The 24,250-nt window shown below is 50.6% G+C and overlaps 2 protein-coding genes across 6 annotated transcripts in view; one reads left to right on the forward strand and one right to left on the reverse strand.

Annotated features, from left to right (window-relative positions):
* Positions 1-24,242, reverse strand: part of LOC143152111 (protein Wnt-6-like) — an 82,129-nt gene extending 57,887 nt beyond the window's left edge. The window contains exons 1-4 of the mRNA XM_076321837.1: positions 23,621-24,242; positions 22,912-23,352; positions 22,721-22,823; positions 4,821-5,043 (exon numbers count right to left, since the gene is read on the reverse strand). Coding sequence (XP_076177952.1) covers positions 4,821-5,043; positions 22,721-22,823; positions 22,912-23,352; positions 23,621-23,800 — 947 coding nt within the window. The 5' untranslated portion in view covers positions 23,801-24,242. The remainder of the gene's footprint in view (positions 1-4,820; positions 5,044-22,720; positions 22,824-22,911; positions 23,353-23,620) is intronic.
* On the forward strand, positions 437-17,948 carry Ninac (STKc_myosinIII_N_like and MYSc_Myo21 domain-containing protein ninaC). 5 transcript variants are annotated; one of them, XM_076321826.1, is made up of 26 exons: positions 476-538; positions 643-1,142; positions 1,293-1,870; positions 5,183-5,400; positions 5,461-5,642; positions 7,530-7,634; positions 10,084-10,475; positions 10,659-10,749; positions 10,814-10,909; positions 10,984-11,169; positions 11,239-11,427; positions 11,508-11,707; positions 11,886-12,226; positions 12,292-12,502; positions 12,564-12,705; positions 12,794-13,252; positions 13,361-13,650; positions 13,744-14,003; positions 14,155-14,229; positions 14,379-14,563; positions 14,638-14,840; positions 15,241-15,341; positions 15,814-16,031; positions 16,113-16,303; positions 16,525-16,606; positions 16,678-17,948. In XM_076321826.1, the coding sequence occupies exons 4-26, from the start codon at positions 5,208-5,210 to the stop codon at positions 17,005-17,007; spliced, it is 4,722 nt and encodes a 1,573-aa protein (XP_076177941.1). In that variant the 5' UTR covers positions 476-538; positions 643-1,142; positions 1,293-1,870; positions 5,183-5,207; the 3' UTR covers positions 17,008-17,948. The 5 variants fall into 5 exon arrangements, with proteins under 5 accessions (XP_076177944.1, XP_076177941.1, XP_076177943.1 ...); XM_076321828.1 differs by having other exon boundaries at positions 1,293-1,568; XM_076321827.1 differs by lacking the exon at positions 476-538 and having other exon boundaries at positions 558-1,142.
* Positions 24,243-24,250: the final 8 nt, after the last annotated feature.

Raw genomic sequence — 24,250 nt, forward strand, 5'->3', positions numbered from 1 at the left:
TACCTGAACAATAATTATTTCCGCGGCATCGCGTATTCGCGACACGTTCGACGTTCGCCTCGTCCACCGTACGGGAAGAACAACGGTGCTCGCCCGAATCGACCGACTGCCCCCTTCTATACGTCGGCCTCGATTAAAAAATTGCTCGGCCACGGCGACGACTCGCCGCGCAGAAAATGCTCGCCGGATTCGTCGCCGAGGAGGTGGAGGAAAAACCGCGAAGAAGGGGAGAACGGAACGAGGAGAAAGATAGATCCGCGAAGACAAAGGGAGGGTGTTGGGGCTGGACGACGATCTCGGGGACGAAATCAATGAGCTAACAGGCTTGCGAGTTAGCAGTTAGTTCATTAAGTCGGCGTTATTGGATCATGGAAGCCAAGCACCCCTCCCCAGTAGCACCCCCTCGACGCAATCGTGACTACACCGCCCTACACGAGCGTCGTAGAGCTCGGCTCTTACTCCGGCACACGAGCATTGCGAACATTGCGAGGGTGGACGCCGCAGGGCCTGCACAACCTGCCAGACGTTTTAATTAGAGGTGAGTTTCATCGCGAGCCAACCTAAGAGCACCCCGTTACTTGTCCCTTACGAGTAAGTGTTTTGCACCTTCCGCAAAACCCCTTCGTTTCGTCGGTCGCCTAGATCTTACACGAACCAGCCGAGTCCTCTCCGACGACGCGTCGACTACTCGGAAATCGGGAAGATACCCCCGGTGAGTATCCGTAACCCCCGAGTGTCGCGAGCAACGAGGATTCGAGTCGATTCGAGTCTCGGGGAAGACCACCACGACGAACAAGAGGAGCAGGAGGAACAAGAAGAAGAAGAAGAAGAAGAAGAGGAAAATGATCGTTTCTTCGTTTCTTGGACGCGACTTTTCATTCCGCGATCCGGATTCGCGTCGAATCGTTCTAGACACCGTGATCGCCGCCATCGTCTCGTCGCGAGTCGGATCGCGAATCATGTCGCAATTAACGGGAACAGAGGGAAACGGAGTGCGAACGAGACCGAACAAGTGACAAAAGTGGAAGAAAGGGAGAAAAGAAAAAATAGAGAGAGAGAGAGAGAGAGGTCCGTTTGATCCCGAACAACGGCTGAAGGGAAACGCAGGGAGAAGAATGGGGAAAAGAGAAAAGATGGTACACGTACGTACATATATTATACATGTATATATATATATGTATGTGTATATGTATATATATGTGTCCACATATATGTACGTATGTATACATACACGCGAAGGTGCTTTACGTTCCACGGTGCGCGTCTCGGAGGTGCCGGAACATGTGTTTCAGGATGTTTTGCCAGGAGGCCGGGAAAAAGAGAGAAACCCGTAAATACAGAGAGAACGGCGGGACAGGAGAAGCCGGTGGCGAGCGCGGAGGAGAGCGTACGTCTCGCTGCCGGCGCGGGTATTGGAGGTAAATCCAGGCAGGTGTCGTCTCGAGCCAACTTCGGTCGGGCAAGAACGACGAAGACGGACACACGCGGCCGTGCCACCGACGTATCGGTATTTCCAACGAGAACGAGCCGAGAGATAGGAGAAAAAAGAAACGTCGCGATACATTGTGGTAAGACAAGACGCGGAACGAGGGAACCGAAAGGAGGTGGGGGCAATCGCAAGCGCGAGCCGTGCTGGAATATAGCGAAAAGTTAAATGTTGCATGAGCTTCGGGGAAGAAGAACACAGCGGCGAGATTCCCGGTATCGATTAACCCCCTGACGGAAATAACGTACGACCGGCAGCGAACGAGCGATTTTTCGCGATTCCCGGCTCGATCGCGAGAACACCGACACCTCCGCCTTGGAATCCGAAAGAGGAGGACGCGAGCGTTATCTGCCGAAAGGATCGATCTTCGGGAACCTGTAAAAGGTCCGAGGGAGAGAGAGGTCGCCGCGTCGCAAGAAGCGGAACCCTCGTGCCCGTCGACGCAGGGGACGCGAACTCGAACGCGTACTTTACCACCCCCCGCCCCCCAACCGCAACGCGCACCGATATCGTCGTCGATACGCGACCCCGTGCGACGCGATAACCGCTTTTTTCCGTTCACGTGCGAGACCAGACGAGGCGAGACGAGTCGGGGGATCGATCGCCGAATCGAGGAGAGACCGATTCGATTAGCGTTGCTTTTTCCGAGAGGGTAATTCCCGCGGGGAGGGTGCCGCTGGTGGAAACGGTGACGACGAAACGGTGGGTGTGCGTGCATGCGTGCCTGCCTGCCTGCCTGCCTGCATGCGTGCCTGCGTGCGCGTACACGCCGAGAGAGAGCAGAACTCTCCGCTCCGGGACGGAAACAGAAACCCGCGAGAGAACGAGCCACTTGTCACCAAGTTTACCGTACTTTCCGGGCGAAAGGAGTGTCGAACCCTTTTCAACCGGCCCGAACCGGTCGGCTGCCGATCGTTTTCGGCTTCTGCGCCTCTTTTTGTTTCTCCTCCTCCTCCTCCTCCTCCTCCTCCTCCTCTTCTTCTTCTTCGTCGTCGTCGTCGTCGTCGTCGTCGTCGCCGTGGTCGTCCACCGCCACTACCGTTCCCGCCGCTTCCCAGGGATTCGCGGTGCTAACATTCCGCCGCTGTAGGGGGGGAACCCTCCTCGGCCAACGAATATCAACTTTCCCACAGCTCGTTTCGGAGAGCGCGCGTTCGAAAGTTCGAGACCGCCCCTCTTTCGTTTCGCTTCGCTTAGTCTTATCGGGAGCGAAGGGAAACGAAGCCGAACCGGAGAAATAGGGTACGGGGGGAGTATCGCGATGCGAAACGGGGGGAGAGAGATTTTCGATCGCGGTTCGCGAAACTTTCCCACAACGGGCGTCTTTCGTCGCCCCCGCGCAGCTCGTTCCCTTTTAAAGAGCTACCGGGGGGCACCGAGCGGACGGAGGAAGACCAACGCGAACCGCTGAAGAGAAAGAACCGATGGACCGAGTGGCACGGAAAGCTTTTTCTGAAATCACGGGACCCGTCCTTACCTCCGGTACCCTTCTCTCCCTTTCTTCTCGTTCGTCTTCTCGCGACGCGCGGTCGGGCATCAATAATTTAACGCCCCGTCGTACCGATAAACCTGCACGGCTCTCCGACGGCCGAGCGCAACGAGGAAAACGAACGGAACGGAGACCAACGGCCAACCACCACGAGAGAACAGGACAGAACCAACCGAGGAGGGCTGCCCGCGCTCCTCCGCGAGACGACTGAGAAAACTGAACGAGCCGAGAGGAGCGCAGCGTCGTATCGCATACGAGCTGAACAGAAACCACCGTGTGGACATCGTGGATCAACCCGAGTTTCTTACGTCCGTTCGTTCACATATAGTCACTGACGCGTCGCCCTCTCGCTTCAGCCTCCTCCTCTCTCTCTCTGCCTACCGACCGTCTATACGTCTTTCTTTCTTTCTTTCTTTCTCTCTCTCCCTTTCCCACTCTCTCTCTCTCTCTCTCTCTCTCTCTCTCTCTCTCTCTCTCTCTCTCTCTCTCTCTCTCTCTCTCGCTCGCCCTTTCTCCCTTTCCCTTTCCTTCTTCGATTACAAGCGGCAAGAAGCGGCAGGAAGCAGCATTACACGAGACACGTCGCGCCGACAAATCGACGGATTATGCCGGACGAGCGCCGACCCACCGGGAATAAATGAATTGGCTAACGACGCGAATCCTCTCGTTTCTCGCCCTCTCTTTCTCCAGCCCCTTCCACGCCACGACCCTCTCCTCCTTTTTCGCCTTTCCGTTTTCTCGCGGGACGAGAATTCGTCGCGGAAAAACCGTTGTCCGAGCGCGGCGGGTATTCGCGAAAACCTCGCGCGGAGGTGGTCGATTCGCGGACAAACATCGTCGAGCGCGAATTATCGCCACGGACGATCCAAGTTGGAAGTTTTTCGTCCGTATCCTCTCCGTCCACCGGAGGAACGCGATTCCTTCGTTATCCGTTACCGTAAGGAGTTTCGAACGATAGAAATCCATTCGCGTTGTACCAACTGGTTCTCTCCGCGCGGAATCCAATGCACGACCGGCTGATAACACCGAGAAACTTATCGACCGTATGGAAAAGAAGAGGTCCTCCACGGCGGATAAGTCGAAACCGCATCGATCGACCGCGTCTTTCGCAAAGCTGCTAAGCGAGCCACCCGTTACCCACCAACTCGCGTAACTCATTAAATACTCTTACGCAATCTGCGCGATCCGATAAATGGGATATGCACGACCCCGTGGCGTTCCCGCAGCCCTACAAGTACCCCGGTCGAGATGCGCGCGGACAGAGAAAAGCCGCGAGACGCTCGAGGAAAGGAGAGTCGAAGATTACCAATCGACGAGGACGACCGATCGATGGACAAACTATCGCAGAGGGATCGAGACCCTCGTAATCGTAAATTCCGAGCTACGTTTCGAACGATCTGTATCTACTTGAATCGTGGACAAATTCTTGGTACCTTACCCTCCGAAATGACCGCCGACTGCAGCTTAGAAACTAAAGTCCACGGAAATCCCGCAAGTTCCGTCGCGAGCTTTCTGACCCCGTGCCGCGACAAACGCGTCCACGTAACCGTGCAAGTACGCGTGGTCGTCGTCCACGGAATGTTTTCGAGCTCGGGGAGAAAAGGTTGTAAAAATTGTTTCCACGGTTGGCTACGATGTCCCCACGGGGGACGAAAAAAATTGTTCACCACGGTGGATGCGATATCCCGTGAGAGGGATATCCCCCTCCTCGGTGATCTCGAGCCGACCACGATATCTTTCCGCGGCTTTAAGCTTCCCTCGTCGAAGCTTTCAGGAAGCGAGCTACTAATTAGCGATTACCACTCGTTCACGCGGCACTCGAGAAAGAATATAATTAGCGCTCACCTTTGTGCCGATGCGCCGTGAAGCCCTCGACCGGCCGAACCTGGCCTCTCGTAAAAAATCCGGTGGAGCGTCCTCTTCGAAGAGTCATTCTCGACCTTCTCGTCGTCGGTCGAACGGATGGGAAGAGCCACCTGGGCGAGGTTCTGCTTTCCCGTGAGCGCGAAGAGGTGCGCGACGACCTCTTCGCGCCTTCGTGTCCCGCTGCATCGACGAGCACTCCAGCCTGGAAACGAGAACGAAATTAATAAACTTTTCACTCGCGCGGCTTTCACCCGGAATGCACCGATCGGAGGTTTTGTTCTTCGTTTCTCGGCCGGCGCAATTCGATCGGAACCGTTTAAATCGTCTCCCGATTTTTTCAGGAAAACCGTGCGAACTGCTCCGAAAATGAACGATTACGGATACGGTAGAAAGGGCGAAAGGAGCAAGGGTGAGGAATACACCTCGGAGGAACAAGATCGAAGAACCGCCTTTCAACGGCTCGACAGCATTCAAGATCCCGGGAAACGTTACCTTCTCAGAGAGTGCATAGGTTCCGGCGTGTGCGGAGACGTTTTCGAGGCGATCGATCGGCAAGCCGGTGAGTATCGATTCGTATTGATCGAACCTCCATTTCGAGCAACGGTACGCGATTTCACAGGGAACAAAAAGGTCGCGGTGAAAGTGCAGAAGCTCACGCCCGAGTCGCAGGTGCTCATCATCGAGGAGTACAAGGTGCTTCGCGACGTGTCGAATCATCCGAATCTTCCCGAGTTCTACGGAATTTATCGCAAGAGGTCCGGGAAGAAGACCGAGTACGATCAAATATGGTTCGTCATGGAGGTGAGTGGCCGCGAGACGAAAATTATTTTTTAAGTAGCACGCTCGGCTTTGCAAACGTCTATGCGGATTCTCGCGCTCGAGTGTCCTCGCATCGTCCCGAATCCCGGCACGATGAAATTCTCGCTTCGGAAGCACTCGGTGCGCGCTGATTTTTCATCGCGAGCTCGTCGTCGCGATCGTTCTCGTTACTCTTACCAAAACCGATACCGCGTCGAGACGCCAATCGACGTCGACGGTACATCCGACTCCTTTAACATCGTAATTCTCCGCTGGAAAAAAGAAAAGCCCGGAGACCGAGAACAGACACGGAACGCGAAGGGTGAAGCCGGGAAGGGACGGGGGCGAGGGAGAACGAGGAGTAGGAGGAGGAGGAGGAGGAGGAGGAGGAGGAGGAGGAGGAGGAGGAGGAAGGAAGAAAAAAAAAATAAGAGAAGAAAAGAAGGCAGCGCCGAGGGAAGAGTTGCTGTACGTACCCATGCCAGGGACCCGGAGGCAATTTCGAGCATTTGAGACGGTCGAATATACGGATAATTTACGACACGCGCGGCCATTAAACAATCATTAAACTCGTTCGTGTACGCAGGTGAGCCCCGGCACGTCGCGGCCCTAATTTACGGGTGGACCTCCGCGGTGCGCACGAAATATTATTACTTATCTCGAGCAACGCGTCGATATTCGATTTAACGCGTACGCGTGCACGTTCGACCTTCGATGGATCGCCGGTACCACCAACCACTGCAACAACGACGACGACGACGACGTGTCCGATCTCACGTGCGACGCACTAAGCGATTACCAATGGAAGATCTACCGAGTATTATTTCGCCAACGTTTGCGAAACGCAACCAACTCGCGGAAAAATGGAGACATTCGTGGAAAGGTTACCACGATCGTTTACCAAGATTACGGACGTCTTCGTGTACGACCGTACGACCACGGTGAACGCAAAACGGACGCGCAATAGATGCATGGACGAAACAACGATTTTGTCGCGAGTGGTTCTCGTCTCAAGGTAAAAAGCTCGGGTACCGATCTCGATCACCGTGGAAGGGAGAGGCGATGAGCGAGCTGGAAAAGAGGAACGACACGCAACGACAATGTGGCAAAGATTTATCGCCGATGGTATTTCATATGGTATCGCGGGCGAGTTTTACGGGCACGTGAGCAACGAACCGTCGGCAGTAGGCGAACTTTTCGTGCTGCGCCCGATGCGCCTCCGAAAGAATGCATCGGCCGCGTGCATCGCGTGCTCGCTCGATTCGCTCAAAGCTCGTACCGGGCGACCGAGTGCTTCCATACGGATCCATCGGGGACCGCGTGACCGAACCGAAACGAATTTACGACGATCGACGCCGCGCGATTTAAATTATCGAACCGTGATCGCGGATTTTGCACGCCGGAGTTATTCAACGCGAGAGGGGACCGCGTCGATTCTTTCCATTATCGTTCCTTCGCGGTAACGGACCAAAGAATTACGATCTCCCGATTAGGAAAGTTCGGTTACCGTGATCCTTCGCCAACATGAACCGTGGAAAAATCTTGGATCCCTCTCGAGGAGTGCGTTCACTCGGTTCTCTCGAGTGTACCGCCGCTTCGAAAGCACCGTGCGAAAATACAACCGCGAACGCGACAAAGCGCGGGACACGGTCCGTCCGTATCGCGAGCAATTACGCGGAATCGCGCGGAAAATGAAATTCCGTCCCGAATAGTCGATCTAAATTGCTTCCGCAATTTCGCGGACAACTCGGGTAGGCTATCCGGGACGCGCGAGAACGGCGATGCAAATCGAAGATTGCTTTCCTGAACTGTTGCAACATGCTTGTAATATAGAAGCCGCTTATACCGCGAAGAGCGAACACGTAATCGTCCCGATTTTGCGATTTACAGCTCTGCGACGGTGGACCCGTGATGGACCTCATATGCGGTCTCGTAGCCATGAACAAGAAACCGCGCGAGGAGCATATAGGTTATATCCTGAGGGAAGTGATCAAGGTAAATCTTGGAAAATTAGGTACGTTCGCGGTATCGATGTCGGCGATAGCGATCTCTTCGTCCTGTTCCGTACGCGGAATACAAAAACCCTCGGAACGCGCGCGCGTCCGAGACATTTGAGGGGGTACCAATTTCGAGCCGCGTTCTTTTGTTCGTTTCGAATTACGGAACGAAATTATAACGAAGCTCGGGAACGAAGCGCGTTGTTCTCGTTCGTATGAAATTTCGTCCATCTCCGTGGCGGTAGTAGGGTAGCTCTACGGGAGAAGAGGTTATTACGACATAATTGCGCTCGATGGCGTGTCAGCGGTGCTTCTGGCATCACGGTGTCGTCGCGATCCGCGAGCAGTGGCGTCGCGAGCGAATTTTCGTCATCGTCCCGTTGCGAGGTGGGCGGGTAAAAATCGGCTCGAACGAACCGAGACGAGGTCCGGTTCGCTCGACGAACGCGACGCGAATCGCGAACGGCTCGATCGTAGGGGTAAAATCGTCCTCGCGAAATCGTGGAACGCGTCGTATCGCGAGACCGAGAGACGCGCGCGTCAATGGGGCAGCGTTCCACGGCGTATAAATTACAAATAAGACGGCCGAGATGGCTCGCTAATTAACCTGCTCGCAAATGAAAGGCTGGCCCGCTCGTTCGCCCTTCTACCGCGGTTCCCCGTCTCGCGTTCACCCGGAGATCAAGAACGCGAAGACTTCCGTCCCGTTCACCTCCGACGCGTACACCGGCGTTTCACCGCTTCGCAGAGAGAGAGAAGCCCCGCGCGTTACAGTCGAGGACAAAATTCGCGATTCGTAACGTCAACCTCCCCATTCCTGGCGAATGGATGGAACACGGACGCGGAGCGGAACACGAGCGAATTGCGAACGAACGTTTCCCGCGGTCTATAATTTTACTAGGGAAACGATTCCGCTCGGTCACAATGAGATAATGTTCCGTAATTCCGTTCTCCTTCCCCGCGGAATATAATTTACCGTAATATCGTACGAGAGGTTCCTCCGCTACGGGAGAACAAACCGCGGAATGGAAACGAACAGAAGGAAACAATTACGGAAAAAATATCCCGGAGCGGACGGGTGTCATTTACGCGTCAAGCGCCGCGCCGCGAACCGATCGGGACCGACCGAGGGTAGAACCGCGCGTTTCCGTTTCGAATCGTGCGCCGCGTTTCCCTTCCGCTCGATACGCAAACCGATACGCGGTCCGCTCCGCAACGCGCCGCTCCACGCCGCGCCAGGCCGTGGCTAGCTGTCCGCGACAAAAACACCGAGACCGCGTAAAATCGATGGGTTCTGCTAATTATCTCCGCCGTGGGAACCCCGCGAACCCGATCCCTTCGGGAGCAACGCTGTTGGCCGGCCGAGTCGCTCGAGTACTTTCTACCAATGACTGTACTCGCGGTGGCTTGCAACACCTATCAACCTATCGACTTTCGATCGAGGACCGCGACGGGGGAGATCGGATCGATGTAACTGTCAAATGGCATTCGCCTCGCTATTAAATCCGTATTCTTGAACCTGGTAGCCGAGGTTTCCTCCTACGGGGCCCTCTTCGTTTTATCGCATTTATCGACGATCTTGCTAATCTGTTTGTTCGTAGTACGGTTTCGCCAGATGCGGACGGCCTTTAGAATTACTTTTTCCAACGGTGTACGGCTTCGCCTTACCGCCGCGGGTTTCGAAGGTTCGCGATTTAACGTCGCTCAAGGCTCCGAGATAAATGGCGTCGAACGTTGGAAAAGGAACGTTTCCCTTCCCCCTTAGCCGCGTATTCGTATCGTACGCGGTTTACGTCCTCCCCGTCCGGTTAATATTTACGCGTCGTGGAGTTTGTCGCTAAATCATCGCCGCGAGTCCACTTTTCGAGCACACTGTTCGCGCGCGCGCGTGCACGCACGCACGGCTTCTCTCGTTGTTTCTCCGTTCATCCGTGGTCTCCGCCCTTTGGCATCGGTGCTCGACTCTCTCTTCTCTCTCTCTTTCTCTCTCTCGGTCTCGCACGGCTCGCTCCGATCGCCCGTTCCACGAGATCCTTTCTCGTAAAGTGCACGCAACCCCTTCTTCTTGTTCGCGTCGGTACGTGTTCCGTGGACCCAGTAGCGATTCGTCCACGGTCGCTCGTGCGGTAAATCAGGCCACGTTGACGTTTAATGCCGGCAAATTACACGCGAAATAAATGCTCGCGAGGAACGAGGCGCACCGCGGTGTCTCTCGAACCGCCGGCGAAATCCCGGCTAGGGGAAACCGCGCGCGGCTTTGGAACGCCGTGACCGTAGCCGCGCGATCGATCTTTCTCGTTTCCCGGTTTTTCGATCGACGAATTCCGCGATCGTTCCACGGAAAAACGATCCACGACGTTCCGAGGGGTATGACACCGCGCGTGCCCTCTACCGCGAGCGCTTCCATATCGGTCGAATGCTAACGAGCCGACCGCCATCTTCCCCAGGCGGTGATTCATCTGCACGAGAACAACGTGATCCACCGCGACATACGCGGCAGCAACATCTTGCTGACCAGAGACGGTGAGGTGAAGCTGGTCGACTTCGGGCTGTCGAGGATGGTGCAAGGTGAAATGGGAAAAAGATACACGTGCATCGGTTCGCCGTGCTGGATGGCGCCGGAAGTCGCCACGAGCAAACCGCACAACGCCAAGAGCGGTTACGGGAACCGGGCCGACGTATGGGCGATCGGAATCACAGCGATCGAATTGGCCGACGGGAAACCACCCTTTCAAGACATGCACCCCACCAGAGCCCTCTTTCAGATCGTTCGCAATCCACCCCCAAATTTTTACCGACCGTCCAACTGGTCGCAGAACTTCAACGACTTTGTCGCCGAGTACGTTCGCTAGACGCAAACGGGGCTGTTTCCGAACGATGTTTGTCACGAAGACCGAGACGATTGACCTCTCTCCTCTTGGAACAAATACGTTCACAAAGTTGAACGAGAACTTTGGAAACACCCTCCTCGAACGAACGATACGTTGTACTTTCGCTTTTATGTACCTTGTCCCTTTTCCAGATGTCTGGAGAAAAATCCTGAAAACAGACCGTTCATGGGGGAAATAGTCGAGCACCCTTTTCTAACCGAACTACCCGACAACGATTTCCTGGTAACGCAACGTTCGTAAGCGATTAATCGAAGGGGGTAAAAGAATTGATTAAGTTGCTTTTCAGCTGGCGAAAGAGATCAAGGTGCTAATGATGGACGCCTGCCCGAAGGGTAAGATCGACAGAAAAGCGGAAGTGATGGTTCGAAAGAATTTCCTCAAGGTAACGTATCTACGATTGTATTCGATGCAGCGTCTCGACCGAAAGACATTATTTCTCTTCCGTTTCCGTTCAAGACTCACAAAACGGATCCCATGGAACCAATGTTCATGGAAGACGTCGCGGCCCTGGAGACGCTCACCGAGGACGCGATTCTCGACGAGCTGAACGAGAGATTGTTGCAGGGTTACTATCACAGTTTCGTAGGTGACATTCTATTGATTTTGAATCCGAACGAGCAGCAAGACATTTACGGGGTCGACGTAAGTATAGAATCGATGAATTCACCGTGGATGGTTACTCGAAGAGCTTTCGATTTCTGCGCGTTACAGTATCACACAAAGTACCAATGCAAATCTCGCTCGGACAACGCACCGCACGTATACTCCGTGGCCGACAGCGCCTATCAGGACCTGTTCCACAACGAGGTGACTCAACACATCCTGTTGGCGGGCGAGAGTAACGCGGGGAAGACCACGAACATGCTGCATCTCATTCAACATCTCATGTACCTGGGAAAAGTAATCGATTATCGTAAAAGAAAACCGACGTGACCGGAGGGACGAAGATTGCTCACGGGACGATCTCGTTCGATTTGCAGAGTCTACAGGACATCGGGGTGAGATTGTTCCGCGCCATAAAAGTGATCCACGCGTTCAGCAACGCGGCCACACCCCTGAACCCGAACTCGACCAGGTGTATTTTGGATATTCAGGCCACGTTCGGCTCGTCGGGGAAAGCCTCCGGCGCCATATTCTGGCTGTATCAGTTGGAAAAATGGCGAGTCTCTACCCGCGACAGGTTAGAATACGTTCGTCGGCGCGTATCGCGACCGATACGATCGTTCCGCGCGGCCAGAACCGGCAATTTGCCCGCAGATTAGATTTCAGGATCGCGCCGCGTTACGAACGGTCGCTTTAATCGCGCGTTTACCGATTCGACGCGCCACTCGCGCGAAATAATGCCTTCTACCCGACAGAAATCAATCGAATTTTCACATCTTCTACTACTTCTACGACGGCCTCGACTCGACGAACAAACTGAAGGACTACGATATACCGACCACCAGAAAGATGCGGTATCTGCGAATAAGCGACAAGGCGACCGAGAGGAAACGATCGTTCAAGGTCAGAAACGATCCGCGGGGGAACGTGGTGAAGTTCGAGGAACTAAAGGAGAATCTTCAGATGCTGGAGATGGACGAGTACTGCGACACGATCTGGAAGGTGCTCGCGGCGATCTTGAGCCTGGGCGAGATACGATTCGTCGAAGGTAACAACGGAGAAGCCGACATGGACAACAACGAAGCGGCCAACAGAGGTAACGCGGATAAACGGGTAGAATCTCGCAATCGTTAACCCGGTTGGTTTTCTTGTAAATTCCAGTGGCCAAACTTCTCAATCTGGACGAGAGGAAATTCATCTGGGCGCTGGTCAATTACTGCGTGATCGTCAAAGGCAACGTGGTACGTAGAAAGCACAGCTGCGAGGAAGCGAAGGATGCGAGGGACGTGTTGGCCAACACGATCTACCAGCGGCTAGTCGACTGGATAGTGAACACTATCAATCATAAGTTTACGGTTACCCGCGCTTTATTGTGAGTTTCGAGAACGAGAGGGTTCGCGAGTCCGCTTAATTAAGATGCGTCTGCCTTTCAGCGGCGACAAGTACGCCATCAACGTGATGGATCTTTTCGGATTCGAGTGCTTCGCGGTGAATCGACTCGAGCAGCTGATAGTGAACACCACCAACGAACAGATGCAGTGCTATTACAACCAAAGGGTATTCGCCTGGGAGATGGTAAGTCCTCGAGAGGATGTAATTCACGCGCGCGAATCGCGCCGAGAAACGAAAACGCATAGTTACTACCGACGATCCTTGTCCGTAGCAAGAACAAGAAGAGGACGATATACCCGTGCAACGTTTGCATTTCTACGACAACAAGGACGCGATCGATCAACTGATGAGCAGGGATCGCGGTCTGTTCAGCATAATCGACAACGCGTCGAAGCACCAGCAGGACTATCAATACATCGTGTCGAAGATCGCGCAGTTGGGCAACATCTACGTTAGATCGGTGAGCTCGCACGAGTTCACAGTCGCGCATTACACGGGCAAGTTGATCTACGACGCCAGCGAGATCTCCGAGAAGAATCGGGACTTTGTCCCGCCGGAGATGATCGAGACGTTGAGACTGTCGAACAACGCCATCGTCAAGGAATTGTTCACGAACAAGCTGTCCAAGTCCGGGAACCTGACCATGATCATCGAGCACCCGAAAATCGCGGACAAACCGACGTCCAGAGGCAAATGGAACACGGCCATGCAGGAGACGTCCAAACCCAGGGTGAGGTCGCTTAACGTCCTTTCGAAATCGTTGTCCTCGAATCGTAATTGTCCGCGATGAAAAATAGAAATGGGAATGATCGCTGGGTGATTGTTGTTTCGCAAACAGAGGTTCAACACCGCATCCGGAGGCCAATACTCCCAATCACGGAAAATGCGAACGTGCGCGGCTACCTTTAAATCCACCAGCCTCGAGATCCTTAAGAACCTTTCGGCGGGTGGCGGAAGTAACGGGCTCCATTTCGTCAGGTGTTTAAGATCGGACCTCGAAGGGGCGCCGCGTGGCTTCTACCGAGAGGTGGTAAGACAACAAGTGAGAGCGTTGTCCATTCTGGACACTGCCAAAGCCAGGCAACGCGGTTACCCGTGTCGAATCTCGTTTCAAGAATTCCTACGAAGGTGACTCTCGCTATTTTCATTCGCGTAACGCTTCACGAGTCGCGACTCTCTTCGATTTTACCGCAACGTTCGTACGCAAACGTTTCCTCCCAGGTATCAGTTCTTGGCGTTCGATTTCGACGAGAACGTCGAGATCACCAAAGACAACTGTCGGCTGTTGTTGATCAGATTGAAAATGGAAGGTTGGATGCTCGGCAAGACCAAGGTCTTTTTAAAGTACTACAACGAGGAGTACTTGTCGCGGTTGTACGAGACCCAGGTAAAAAAGATCGTGAAAGTTCAATGTATGATGAGAGCGTTCTTGGCTCGCAAGAACATCGCGTCGAAGATCACTAACACGAAGAAAACCGTCGGTAAGTAAAATCGATCGTCGGCCCGACGAGACCCCGAGGTGCGAGCCGATTGTTTATTTTTTTCCACGCGTAGCTCTCGTTCTACCCTTTTTTTAATAAGGCTCGTACTGTTTACCTTCCGTTACGGGAAATTTAACGGGTATTGTTTCAGTGAAGCAAGCGTCTCTAAAGAAGATGGCGTCGGTGGAGATGACGCAAGAGGAAGCAGCGGTAATTGTACAAAAAGGTAGGACGAGCGAGACCCGTTTAAAATAGAACGGTAAATTTGTTTTTTGACGAGCCTTGTAGTGTCGAAAATTTTACATTCGCCGCGTTCCTCGTTCGGTTCACACGAAAATCGACTGACGCGAAACCGTTTTATCGTCCGTGAAACAGTGTACAGGGGATACACAGTAAGGAAGGAGATGGGTCCTCTTCTGGGGAAGGATCAAAAGATGGATCAGAATACAGTGGACATGATGAAATTCTACAGCAGCAAATGGAGATCGAAGAGCATGTTCCAAGTCCTCCTACAGTACCGTGCAGCCCGATATCAAGACCTCGTGCAATTTTCGCAACAAGTGAGTCGATTCACCTGCATCCGTATTAAATCAAACACGTTACCAACAACTTTATCGCAAATTCTTCGACGCAGGTACATCTTTTCAATCAGGCAATAGTAGTCAGTCTGGATGCGAAGAGTGAGAACGTATCCATGGATAAAATCGACCCCAACGAATCACCCAACTCATTCTTAGGCCCCATGAAACCACCCCAAGTGCACAAGTTACCTTTCAATTTTGATTACGAGTTACCATTTTCCAAATTGAAGAAACCCCCAGAAATGAAAGATATTGGGTAAGTTCGTCTTACGTGGTTTTCAGGTACGAACTAGACTGATCTACTCTTTAGTAAAATTCTTATAGGCTTTGAACAATAGCTATCATTTCATCATTGATCGCATTCGTATCGCGGGTAGTCGTTACCGTGTTCGACAATCTGTCGCCTACTCGTAATTCATACTCGCCAAATGAGATTGGTGCGGAAAGTCGACGACTCTCGCCAAGCCCGGTTTTTCGATGTAATGTGTTGCTTGTATTTGTCCAAGCGCTTCTTTTGCTACATTTTTTACGCGACGGTCTCTGTTTTATTTCGTTGTTTTTTGTTCTCCGTTGTATGCCGTTTCTATCCAAGTAAGAGTCGCATACGAACTCTTCCGGATACGTTTGGCATCGACTGACAAATACGTTCATCGCAGATCCGAATCGGCACCGGCGTCTGACGACGAGCACGAAGCCTGGGACGCGCCATTACGGAGACAAACGGTGCCTTTGGCCTACAGGAACACTCGTACCAGAGGTGCCTATCACATTTTGTTTCATCCGGATCGCGCGCACTTTTTTATACATTCTCGTTACGTTATAGACGTCGCTCGTCAATCTTTTTGCTCGATCCGAGTCCGATCGATCGCGCGCGTACAAGGTGTGCCGGATGTTTTTCCTAAATCATGGTCATCGTGTTCTAGAGAGAATTGTCGATCGATCGAGAACGCTCGTTACGAAACTATACGTCCACGTAAATCTGTACGGTACGCTCGACTCGTTACATTTCCATCGGAGTCTCGTTGCGTGCGCGATTACGATGTTACCCCAGTTGATCGCAAATATTATTGAACGGGTAGTTCGTTTCGTTGGGTCGCGTTCCTCTTAAGATTCGGGTGTCCAGAGTTCGAGAAAATCGAGAAAGTCTCGATTCCCTGAACTCGATGGCGACTGTTCCTGTTACCCGGGGAGAACTCGCTTTCCAATCAGTATTGCTCTGCATTTTTCAGACGTCGAGGTTCAAACGACGACCTCGCCACATCGGGTGGCGCAATCAGTCATCGGGGGAAAGAGTCTGATCGACACTCCGTTTTCCAGAGACCCGAAAATCTCAGTCCGGTGTCCGCCAGAAGATGCATTCCAGAACAATATTGATAACGACGAGTTTCAACTTCCTTCGAGAGACCGTAGTCCTGTACCACTTATTAACGCTCATAATTCTCGTTCGGTAAGTTCTATCGTTCCCGGTTTATTGTTCCACTCTTACGCTCGGTCGTGCACGCGTAACAAAAAGAATCTATCTTTTCAGGACAATTTCGATAGCATCGAGTCGATACGCCCTAAAAAACACGCACCGCCTCCACCCGTTCCGCAACCCCCCTCGATACGTAATGTCAATGACCATAGTTCAGATCTTCGAAATAAAAGCAATGTGAACACCGGTGGCAACAATTGGGAGTCCGAGGACAAAAATAGTAGAAACTATGGCACCATCAATCGGTTCGATAGCGTTACGCAAAACCGTTGAATCGCTGCTGGGTCGACGCCTATGAAATGTAGATTCCCCCGTATCGTCTTTTCCATTGTTTCTTCAATTGAACTTTGAAACACGCAAATTTATAGAAAGCTCGTACACCCGATCGGCATTTCGTGCGCATCGACCTGATACGCGATTAGATGAATCGATTACCCCGCTCTCGTTTCTCTCTCCCGTTTTCCAGTATCGATCCGATTCAAGAAATGCAGATGATAAGCCGTAAAAACGAAGGTCAGGATGAGAACGAACCACCTTACAACTTTCAGGTGAGACGATGAACGTGAAATATTCGTACTCGATAGATCGCGTAACGAATCGATGTTCGTTGTTCGCGTAGGCGATGCTGAGGAAGACGAACCATCATCGAGCATCGATGAAGCGCACTCCTGTCTACGACAGCTATTCTCCGTCCCCACTGCCAGGTTCGGGATATCGCGGTAATTACGACAACGAATCGAACGTCGTGTACAAAAGCGGAGGAAGCCGTCGAGATTCCCTCGAATGGAGTCCCAACGACATGGTGATGATGTCGGAGAAGTACGCGAAGGACATTGCCTGGGGAGAGGATCGGACCAGCGCCGTGGAAGGAAGAAACGCCCCGGAGAGCGTCACCACCGAGGAGATTGCGCCGGGAATCGTTATCGAAGGTTACGTGGCCGAGTTGTAAAAATTCGAGTCAACAACCGAAAAACTTCTTGCCGTATCGAACCAGAGCAAAAACTGGCCCAGTTGGAATTGCTAATACCGCGCGAGAAAGAGAGAAAGAGAGTGTGTGTGTATGAGTGCGCGTGTGTGTACGAGAGAGAGAGAGAGAGAGAGAGAAAAAACCGAGGAGAAGCCCGAAAGATACCTGTAGCTGTCCCGACGGAAACAAATGCACGACTCGCACGATTCGAACGAACGTTACCCAATCTACCAACGTTGCTGACTCGGAGAGAACTTTTTACCCACAAAATATGTACATACGTATATTTTTTATTGCTTTTATCTTCCCTTTGAAAAAAAAAAAAAACGAAAGAGAAATATTGTAGAAACTAACTCTACCGCCACAATTTTTCGTCGATACTTTTGTAATTCTCATCCGTGCTTCGAACGACCGTGAAGCCGGCACTTTTGTCAAATGATTCGATTCTTAACGCGCCAAGGTTTCTCAAACAGTTAGCAATGCTCCTTACCGACGTAAATATTAGGTCGTACTCTGTTTACATTGGCTACGCGACATCGATAAACTCAAACGATTAACACTAACACACATAAAAGGAAATGTGACGATAAAACGGAGAAACGGATCACGAAATGTGATCTCCGTTCCCCTCGGATAAAATTCCAACAACGTGAGAACACCTCGTACGAGGTGTCTGCGTTTCAATTCAAAACGACGCTTTAGCACTTCCCCCACTTACCGCACGCAACAGTGTATCGATAGAATGGAACAGTTGTCGCACCAACTACACACGAAATTATTGAAAAAGTGCACTCTGCACGATCGGTTCTAACGAAAAGCACGATACCCCTGTCACTTTTACGAAATAAATATTTATAAAAGTTTCAATCGACTGATGCACGATATTGTCAAACGTATTTTAAAGAATAAAGAATTTTAAAAAGTAAGTACATTCGATCGGTTATTTCCAACGACACGCGTACACCGGTTTCTCGCAACATCGTCGAAACAATACTTGCACCGAGTATTTTTGGTCGCACGTTGAACGTTTATTTTCTTCTCTTTTTTTTTTCTTATAAAATTTGCGTCGATACAACGTTAAAAATACTGCGCGCGACGCAGCGCGATACTGGCCATCGAAGGTGACTATGAAAGCAATATGTACAAACGGTATAACGACAACACACATATATAAAAAAAAAAGTAATGAAAAAGATTCGCGAATCACAGCGACGTCGGACGATAAGAATCCTGGAATCGTATTGTTCCCCCGTTAAGACGTACGACAGTATGATAATTTACTAAAACGAAACATAGACGTTTCGGTGCGCGTCGAGCGCCGTAAAAAAATATAAATCATGGACGTGCGAACGAATTCGCACGTTACACGCGATACGCGTGTACAAAGGGCGAATTCGGCGCAAAAAAAGAAAAAAAAAAAAAAAGAAACAACAAAAACAAAAAGAACAAGCCGATACCCGCATTTCAATCCTTATCCGGCTGTGTATTATCCTGATTGTTGTTCTGTTGGGAGTTTTGTTTAATTATATTAACTAAAGTGTCCAATCTGGTGGGGCGGGCGATCTGCAACACCATGTGCGCCTCTTCGAGAATCAGGAGGCCGTTGTGCGCGTCGCTGGCCGAAAGATTGTGCGCCAGTATCACGTGTCGTCTCCAAGCCGCATGGGTGGGTAGTACCTAAAACAATAATCGCCGTTAATACACGGTTCGGGTAACATCCGTCCTAACATCGCCCCCCAAATACCTGCAAGCACCATTTGCAATTAAGGGACGGCGAGATCGTATGAACCGCCTTAATGTGTCTCCGTCGAAAGCCCCAGCTTGTGTACGCTCTGTCGCAGAAGGGGCACGGGAATGGTGGATACGCAGCGGTACCCTTTACGGTCTCCTCCTGAAAATCGGAGTTCCCAGCGGTGCAGGTCCTGGTCGGGAAAGCGGAACGCAGAACCCTTGCGTCCCGTTCCACGCTGATAATGCTCGGTGCCTCCTGTTGGTCGGGCATCGACTCCAAGTACGAGTGATTCCGCGTAGGGGGCTCCTCGATGGTTTTCGAGGTGTTCCAAGGTGGTGTTCGATCGATCCCGATCGGAAACGCAGCGCGCGTTCGTGGTAGCTCGGGCGAAGGAGTCGAGATCTCCCGTGCTTCGGCGATCACGGTTACACTCGGCTTCGATGACCCTGCAAGTAATTCCAGTCCGGGACTTCAAACTTTCTTCGATCGGCGGGTCTCGACTTTTCGTCGACGCGTCGCGCGTAAACGTACCGGGAGGAGAGAGTTCGGGCAAGGATCGTGTTCGTCGTCTAGGATGGATCTTCTCTCTTCGGGATACGGATGGGACTACTTCGGAACAAGGATACTTTTTCTCTGTTTCTTCTTCGGGTCTCCGAGTACACTTGGCGGATTCTATTGCGCCCGCTGGATTCGTTTCGAAGATCGTCCACGATTTTTTGACAAAGGTGGAAAAAAAAAATCCATGCGATCGAAACGGCGCCAGTTGCACAAATCGTTTGGTCGATGGTTCGTTCGCGCAACGTTTTGCCAACGGCGCGTTCGTTAACGGTAAAAGGATACGAGAGGAAGTCGAGGGCCCCCATCGCGTACCCTGTGCACGCGTCGTGCGTGAGCGTGCACGAGAGAAAGCAACGAGCCGGGAAATGACGAGACAATTAAAAATGTAAAATAGGTTTATTTGCAACCAGTCGTGTGTGTTTCGTCTACAATCGTAAAGATTTAAATAATAATCAACTCGAAGCGTATCGTACGTTCGCCCGATGAAACGATAATTGTCGAAAAGGTGGCAAATAAACGCGAGAGAACAGCTTCGTTCGTTACGGTTCGAGCGGAACCGTACGATAGGTGATCGTGCACCGTCGATGGATGCGAACTCGATCGCTTTAAATACTCTACAAAGCATAACCTTAGATCGCTACTCCCCCTCGATCGTAAGGGCTACGATTTCTCTCGGTTACCCCGGAAGTGTACGTAAAAGTTTAAGGACGCGTTCTCGTCTTCGCGCGCGTGTTGCACGCGCTCGCGACAAAGTGGGCCGTTATTCGGAGAGATCTCTATCTAGATTATTCCTCGAATGAAACTTTATTCGTTATCCGTGTACACGGCACGAACAATTTATCGGCCCTTTTGAATAATATTTCGACCGCGTCCGACCCCCGTGGCAGTACATCGATAAACGTACACCTAAGTACGTGTTACAGCTATGCGACGTGTACCGTAATGCGTGTGATCGTAGAGTGCCGTGGCTTCGAGTGTAGGAAAGACACCGCGTGTCCCTGTGACACGGCGCGCTTAATATTAATACGTGTTTATGTAGATCGTCTACGGCGAAAGTGCGTAGTTTGCGTGAACATTGTAAATAAACGAACAGAAAGGAATGTTACGTTGCTCGAGGTACGCGATACGAGGAACGGGAAAACGGAAAGGACCAACTAACGGAACGATCGATCGGCTTCTTTCCGCGGCGATCGTCACCAAAAACGAAACACAATCGGTACAAGTATCGAAATCGAAATGGACAATTTAAAGTTACTCGATCGTTTGCCTCGTGAAAGCAAACGCGAAGCGTGTAGATAACCGGACCCTGCCTGGAACGCTTTCCGTCTCCCTACCGTCTCTTTGGAGATATCCGTTTTCTCCTATTTGAACACCCACCCTGCCTACTCGCGTCAGAAAAAAAAAAATAGAAAAAAAAAAAATAGAAAAAAGGAAAAAAGGAAAAAAGAAAAAATAGAAACGTTCGGGTATCGTGAGTTAAGTGAGTTGCAGCGATTTAGCGAGCCACGTTCGGTTGATCCTATCGCGCTAGCGTATTCCTATAGTAATCCAACACGCGTTCGCCCTTCTTTCTCCAGTATCGTGGACTGTTTCTTCTGCGAGACGATCCGTTCGAGAGAGTCGAAAATCTGCAAGAGAAGAAAGGATACGGAAACCTCGAGGCGATCCACAGGTCGATCCTAAATGATCTCAGGCGATCGGAACAACGACGGATCAGCGAGAGAAAAGAGTTCATTCTAGCCAGTGAAAACGTTTCCGTTTTACCCCTGACCTGAAACGCCCTAGTCATTGAGTGTAAACCGACCGTCTCTGGAACAGATACCTTTTCAAGCCCCTATTGCTAGTGTCGATTTTCGTTACGCAATTCTTCCACGTTTCCTCCCATTCGACGCTATTGGGTGCAATACCACTAAAGTGCAACAGAACTTCTCTTATCAAATGTATTTTGTTACTATCGAACTGCTGTTTGCCCATCTTGCCGTTTACGTTACAGAGAATCCTCTCCTCCGGGGTGAAGAGGATCTTCATAAGGTCACAGGCCAAATGATCCATCGGTCGAGAGGACGCCCACGTTGAGATAATCTCCGGACTCGGCAGAAGATCGGCGTAAGGTAGCTGCTGATACGCGTAAAGCAGTGGCTTCACGTCCGAGAATCCAGTTAGGCCGGATAACCCAGATAAACCGGAAATGTCTTCAGCAGGGCTGTTCCCAGACCCTGCCACACACATCAGAGCACAGCCTGCTTTAGACACGGATCCCCCTGACGCGTGGCTGGGTTGCAGCGAGTTGCACCGAGCAATAAAGCAAAGATTCGGCGAGGTTCGTTAATACCGCGTTAAACGGTTCATCGATCGATCGCGTGCGTATCATTCCATTTGTCTCCTCTGTCCCGCGTGCACGTATGTATATTTTTTGCTTTCTAGACGGGGGACAACGTCTAGAGTTCGTTCCCGATAGTACCAGAAGAAGCCGACTCGACTTCTCGTGTTTAAACGACACGCGCAAGTGATACAACCGACAAACGGAACGATCCAACTATAATTTTTCTCTCGTCTAATCGCTCGTCTGGCTCGATAAATTAACGCTGCCATTGCCTCGACCTCTTAGTTCCTTCGATCGTGCTATTTCGTTCTACACCTCACCACTGTATGCACGCGGCTTCCTCTTCTCGAGCGATTCGCTTAGCGCAACAACCAAAAGAAACGAAAGAAATACGTGCCACACCAATCGAATAAAGCAGAAGAAACGATCAAAGCTAACTCAACGACTCGACAAGCGTCCAAAAACAAAACGATACGAATGAATCGAAAGTATTCGGTGCTCGAATTCGAATCGATGATATTCTCGCGTGATTTCACTGCTGAGGCGCGAATCAATTTCGTACACTCGTGCGTGTCTACGCCCCAGGTCTTGATGTACGTTTCTTGAACGGAGTCAACGTAGGCGTTGTTACACCGCAAAAACGAGAGTGCAAATTCAGGGTAATTTCTAATCGTGTGCAGAGAGGTATCTTCAATCGAGTACAACGCTTTAAATACAACGACACGTTCCAAATAAACGGTATGCAACATTGTTCAAAACGAGTAGAGTCGTCGGTTCCGATCATCGTAAATCGATCGGAAAACAACGAACACTCTCGGATATAATTTAATCGAACGTAGACGTTTAACATGCTTTGCACCGTGTTTTCTTTTTTTCATTGTAAAGTAAAATTTAAAAACATAACGAGAAACGATAGACTACCATTGAAAATAAAACGCAACAAATTGCACATAAATATAGAGCATAAAATATACACAAACTGCAAGAAACAGAATAACGATATGTCCCACGAATAAAATATCGATGCTTAACCGTACCCCGTTATTTTTACGAAGCGCTATGCAAATTTTCTATGCACTAACCTTGACTTCCATCTATTTGACCAGTGTCCAATCTTTCCACCGGATCTTTGTCCGTCGCAGACTGTTTCTGAAGATCGTCCACCACTGCCTCCAATGGTTCTATCTGAAATACAAGTAAAGTTAATTCCTGTTCCCTTTTCTTTGTCCGTTTTATAATTTTAAGCGCTATTTGCGCAACGACCTCGACTAACCTTCATTTCCAACCGATGATAAAGCGGATTTTGTAAATTCTTTTGCAGCGCGCAATCCCCTTCCTTCCCACCTTGCTCGCTGGTCGTCGACTCATCCGTACTATCCAATTGAGATACTTTAGGCGTCAGAGCAGTTTCGAGGATAGAATTATTTTGATGCTTATTAAGCTTTTGCTTCTTTTTTGGTGTTTCTTCCTTGGCGGTCGTCGCTCCTTCTTCCACGGTCTGCTCTAACTCCGCTAATCTTTTATACGATTCTTTAGCGAATATATCTCCTCCGGAAAGTCCTCGAATTTGTAAGGTTTCCGCCGCTTTCAACAGAGCCGGCAAGTTTTTCTGTTCGATATTTACTTCACCTTTGTATATAAATATAAGTAAGGCTTCTAATTCGCTGAAGTGTACATCTTGTAGTATTATAACCGGATGCTGACACGGATTTGTCTGCAACCAAGGATGAAAATAACGTTTTCGTTATCTTGGAAAGTTTGGCTACAAAATTGACGTCTCGATGAAAATCGTGATCAGAAACGAAATGTCAAACGCACCGCTCAAAATAAACTAACCTAGAGTCTTATACTCGATCAAATGTTACCTCTTCCTTACACCCCACCGATAGAATAATACGATAAAAAATGTCAAGGAATAATGGGATAATGGTCGAAACGTATACTTAAAGAAGAAAATAAAGCGCAAAATATGAAAAACTTACCTGAAAAACCTTTTTGAAGAAGGGGCTGCTAGCCGAGAGAATCACTTTGTGCGCAGTAAGACACTGTCCGTCACTTGCCAATGTCACATCGACTAAACCTTCCTCTTCCCAAAGACTCTCGAAGCTCGTCGCGATGTTGTTCAAAAAACTGTTCCATTTTAGACATATTTGACTTGACATCTCACATACAGAAAGTATCGAATCTGTCAAAATGTTATCACGGCGTCGCGAATGTAATATCCTCGGCAAATTCCCGCGTCGACACAATTATCACTTAACGACGACAACAACAACGTTGTCTATGACGACGACGACAACGGGAATAACAACGACAACGGCAACGGCAACGGGAACGACGACGACGATGACAGCGGTCACGATCACGATGTAACAGCAGTCGTGCCAGGCACGCACAAACATCCTTGGTGCTGGGTTGGGAATACATAGTCAATATGGCCGCCATGCTCTGCTCGTTGATTGCGCGCGTACTTCGAAACGCTCGTCGACACGATACGCGTTAAATTTCTTATCGTACACTTACTTGAAACTAATCTAATCGAGAACAATGAAAAACCGAAAGAAAATAATTGTTTCTTTCTCGAGTACGGCGAAAAGACCTACATTATTGCT

The sequence above is a fragment of the Ptiloglossa arizonensis genome, chromosome 10 (assembly GCF_051014685.1).
Source record: "Ptiloglossa arizonensis isolate GNS036 chromosome 10, iyPtiAriz1_principal, whole genome shotgun sequence".
Classification (NCBI taxonomy): Eukaryota; Metazoa; Arthropoda; class Insecta; order Hymenoptera; family Colletidae; genus Ptiloglossa; species Ptiloglossa arizonensis.